Below are 4,613 nucleotides of genomic sequence, written 5' to 3'. Positions count from 1 at the left end.
AAGACAACGGAGGGGACAGACAGCAGAGGGGGACAGACAGAGACAGCAGAGGGGGGATAGACAGCAGAGTAGTAAAGACATCAGAGACAGCAGAGGGGGACAGACAGCAGAGACAGCAGAGGGGGACAGACAGCTGAGAGGGGGCAGACAGCAGAGACAGCAGAAGGGGACAGACAGCTGGTGTCTTAGGTCAAACACTCACCTTCATGTCTCCGGTTATTTGAGGGAGTCCAGCTCGGAAGATTCACTGAAAGACAGAGACAGGAGTCGATGTTAGAGCTGTAGAGAAAGGGGACAGACATTGTGTCAAACTGTCCTGAGATAATGCTAAGCTAACAGTTAGCCTGGTGTTAGCTCAGGCTTTCCTCGGTGTGGCCTCCTCCTCCTCCTCCTCCTCCTCCTCCCGGATCAGAACAAACACTAACCTTCACCTCCTCCGGACCCGGAGCCGCTGGGTTCAGCGGGCTGCTGGTCGGATGTGTGCGGGTACAGGGTGAAGGGAGCCGGGGGAACGGAGCAGCGCGGCGGCCGGAGAGCACCGCCTCCTTCCCGCCCCGCCATCACAGCTCGCCATGTCAGCTCGGCTACCTCGGCTACCTTCCCCCCCCCCCCCCCAAAAAAACGTCTGTTACCGTCCGGCTGCTCGGGACGGACTCCCAGGACAGCTGTGACCGGGTCAGAGGAGGAGCGGAGCCCGGCGCGGAGCGGAGCACCGAGCGGAGCGGCGGCTCCTCTCCGGAGCTAAATTTAGCCGCTTGGCTAACTCAGCTAGCTGGTTTGTTTGGTGATTTAAACCGTCTGAAGGCGACCAGCTGCTCGGCTAACCGACGCGTTAGCTGCCGTTACCGGCGGAGTTTCGAGCGGGACCGGAGCGGACCGGAGCGGACGGTCGACGGGAGACAAACTGCGGATTTATTTATTTAATATTCGGCCACAAAGCTTCACATTTCTTCACTGAAAAACAACCGACCCGCTGCCATTCAATCCGCCGCAGCTCGGTACAGCGGCGGCTTCCCGGGGCCCCCCCCCCCGGCCTCCCCGGGGACAGCAGCGCGGCCCCCGGGCCCCGGTGTACCGGGGAGGGTCTCCGTTATGAGTTAAAAGCGAGTTCGGGTGAGAATATTGGGGTTTAATACTCACATTGACGGTGTCCGCGGTGCTTCCCTCTCCTCGGGCTGATACACGAACAACAAGCTGTTGAGCCCCGAGCTCTGTTTCCCGACACCTGATTGGCTGTGGTGACAGCGGTGGTCGCAGTGCAGAAATCTGATTGGCGGAGTGATTCCTCGATTCTAATAGGACATACCTCTCCTGGCGCCGCGGTTGGTCGATACGAACGCCGCGCCACGAGGGAAATGACGACATCCGCTGGGCGACTGTCCAATCAGAGGCGAGCTCGATTGAAAAGCCCGCCACTGGAGGTCGCGATTGGCCTCGCGCTTTTTGTTCCCAGAAATAGCGCGTCGCTATTGGCTGAGCGGGCTTCCTTGTCTGCGACGAAGCCCTGCCCAGGTACGTGCCGGAGGTCCGCGCACCAAACTCCATTCAAAAATCCGCTGAGTTAATATAACCTTGTTTACCGGCATGGCTGCGCACACGGGAGACTCACACCCGATACTTTGTGGAAAACACCAAAGTGTTTCATGTATTTGATTACCAGACATCCGTTACAACGCACAAAACTGGACAATCACAACGATTCGCCTCGTTTACTGACGCGTTTCAGAGCTAGTGCCTACGTACCGAAATAACCGGAAAAAGAGGTCAAACAGTGTACAAAAGTTGAATTTGTATTTAAACACGCTCCGTATGTCGCGTGACAGGTATGCCGAAATAGAGAGGTGACATTGTGACTCTGATAAAGCTTAATATTTGTATTCTGACACGTTAATAACTGGCACATGACAGCTGTAAACATTAAATGGAGACTTTTTTATATGAAGTTTGGCGATGCGGTTTCCATATGTGAGACAACGTCACATTTCAGGCTCTGTGTTGAACCACAACAAACGGCTCCGCGGAGCTTTTCGCGTCGCAAACACTCAGAAAACGAGCCGAACCGGAGCGTGAAGACCGTACACACGATTCAGACTGAATCGCGGCAATTAACGGGAGTTTCAGTCGGTTACGTTCGGTTTTTCTCGGTTTTTTTTGTGGCGCCGTTTGTAGAGCCGGAGTGGGCGGGAACATCGGCGCCTTTACGTCACCGGAAGACAGTGACGGCAGAGCCATATATGTCACCTTCCTCTCCGGAGGTTATTTCTACACGGTAGAGCGTGCGCACCGATGGCTGCCTGTCACGAGCCTCTCGCACAGACATGTACAATACTTAAGGGACTGTTGGTAATTTATGGGGGGGGCTGAGAATTCATGACTTCCTGTCCGGGACTTCCTGCGCCGTAAACATGAGGTCACCAGTTTGGCCTGAGCAGCGTCTTGTTTTTATTTTGGCTTTAGAGCGGAAACTCGGCATTAAATAACTAGAATTTATTCATATTATTGATAATTAATATTTCTGAATTTGTGGGCCTGCAGGTTTGGAGAGAACTTCTGTTTTTGAACTTCTGTATTTCCTGTTTTTCTTTAAAACTTTTGAGTGATTTTTTGTTTTACTTAAGTCGTTTTTCCTTTAAAAAAAACATGGTTATTTTTTGTCTTTTAAAGTAGGTTTTTTATTTTTTTTCTTTGAAAGTTTTTCTTTTTGCTGAATATTGTTTTCTTTGAATTTGTTTTTCTTAAACAATTTTCTGCATTTTTTCCTCTTGACATAAATGGGTGTTGTATTGTGGTCCTTTTTTTGGTCTCTTTTTGGTAATTTTGTGTCTTTTTTAGCAATGTTGTCTCTTTGTAGTTACTTGTAGTTCTTTGTGGTTATTTCGCCGGTGCTTGTAATTATTTTGTGTCTTTTCGCAGATCATTTTCATCTCTTTGAGGTCATCATGAGTCTCGTGCTCAGTATGAGTTCATTTGAGAGACATTTTGCAAATTAAGGCCAGGGGCCCCTGACATTTGGGCCCTGAGCCCTGTGACACAAATAAACACTGTAAAAAGTGTTTGCCTGTTTTCAGCTTTGTGACAACTTTTTTTTGTAAAGAGCCGATTTTGGATCTTTTCATCCGTCAGTTTATCACAAACATCAACACGTGTGTGGATGGAGAATCAGCTGATCAACACCGAACACAGAAGAACAGAAACAAACCTTTTTTATTTCCAAAGCTGAAATGGATCCAAAGCAAAAACAAGAGAAAAGTTCAACTATAAAACATAAAAAACAGAGTGATGTGAGCGAGAGCAGATGACGTTACATGTTGTCTTCATCAGAGTCATCTTCTTCCTCCAGAGAGTCCTGAAACACACACACACACACACACACACACATTTAGTCAACAAATTATGATGAAAAATCCTCATCAATTACTTTTTTCTTCAATGACCAAACTGAGATCATGTGGAGCTAAAATTAGATCCTAACGAAATCTTTTATTTTTGTTGATGAGACGAAGATGTCGGCCGTCAGACATTCAAAATGAGAACACAACGACCAACAGCTACTTTCTAACGCCAAACGAGCAGCAGCGCCACGTCGCAGCGCCGACCGCCTGTGAACTCTAGAAACAGTCCGAAAAAAAGACGCAGCGGCAGCTGCCGGTGTGTGCTCACCTTGGCGTATTTCTCAGCCTCCTCTCGGACGTCTTTGGGCACCAGCTCGTGTCGTCCATTTGTCACTGAGGGGGACAGGAGACAGAGGGGAGGACAGTCAGACACGTGGCGTCACCATGGGATGTTATCACCAGAGGAGGAGTCACATGACATCACTCAGTGAAACACAGTCAGCTCCATGTTGAGTTTAAACACATTTACTAAATAATGATTAAGTTTTTCACTAATGGCTGTAGAGCAGAGATCGGTGCAGAGCAGAGATCGGTGCAGAGCAGAGATCGGTGCAGAGCAGAGATCGGTGCAGAGCAGAGATCGGTGCAGAGCTCACCTTCTCCGACCCAGCTGAGCTCCAGCTCAAAGGCTTTGTCCTTCACCTCGTCATGGACGATGTAGATTCTGAGAGACAACAGAGGACACAGCTCATTATCACAAACCACAGTCTGCCTCAGAGGGTTTACAGCAGGCACCATCACTCTATGCTCGGACCCTCACATCCACTGAGGAAAAACTCTCCCCAAAGAAACTCTATAACGGGATGACTGAGGACTCAGGGCTTTTATTTTGGAGCAATATTCACTTCACCTCAACCCTCTGACAACATCATTAATCACACCTGTCTAACCTGCAGATTAACCCTTTAGTGCCCACTTTAATATCACTCTCTCTCTCTCTCTCTCTCTCTCTCTCTCTCAAAAAAACGCACTAAAAATATTCTACATTAATATGGTTTTCTACTTTCATTGAGTTTATTTTTGTAACCAACATCAGTCCTGATCATACATATCAAATATTCATTCATTTTTGGGATTTTAACCCTTTAAACACCAGGTTTTTGTCATGATGCCACCATGTTTTCAGATGAAAACTGAATAATTCTCAGTCTCCTCCTCCTCAGTGTGTGAGTGTAGCTGCTGACAGTCTGGGATATGTCAGTGTGTGAGTGTAGCTGCTGA

At 48.4% G+C, this 4,613-nt stretch overlaps 1 protein-coding gene across 1 annotated transcript; it reads right to left on the bottom strand.

Moving 5' to 3' along the window:
• Nucleotides 1–3,217: 3,217 nt before the first annotated feature.
• Nucleotides 3,218–4,314, bottom strand: LOC121938200 (proteasome subunit alpha type-3-like). The gene is made up of 3 exons (XM_042481475.1): nucleotides 3,989–4,314; nucleotides 3,661–3,725; nucleotides 3,218–3,346 (listed from the first exon to the last, which is right to left on the bottom strand). Exons 1-3 carry the CDS (start codon nucleotides 4,128–4,130, stop codon nucleotides 3,302–3,304), a joined length of 252 nt encoding a protein of 83 aa, XP_042337409.1. The 5' UTR covers nucleotides 4,131–4,314; the 3' UTR covers nucleotides 3,218–3,301.
• Between the last annotated feature and the right edge of the window lie 299 nt (nucleotides 4,315–4,613).

Source organism: Plectropomus leopardus, unplaced genomic scaffold, assembly GCF_008729295.1.
Source record: "Plectropomus leopardus isolate mb unplaced genomic scaffold, YSFRI_Pleo_2.0 unplaced_scaffold28817, whole genome shotgun sequence".
NCBI classification, from domain to species: domain Eukaryota; kingdom Metazoa; phylum Chordata; class Actinopteri; order Perciformes; family Serranidae; genus Plectropomus; species Plectropomus leopardus.
This window is presented reverse-complemented; position numbering and strand designations above follow the sequence as displayed.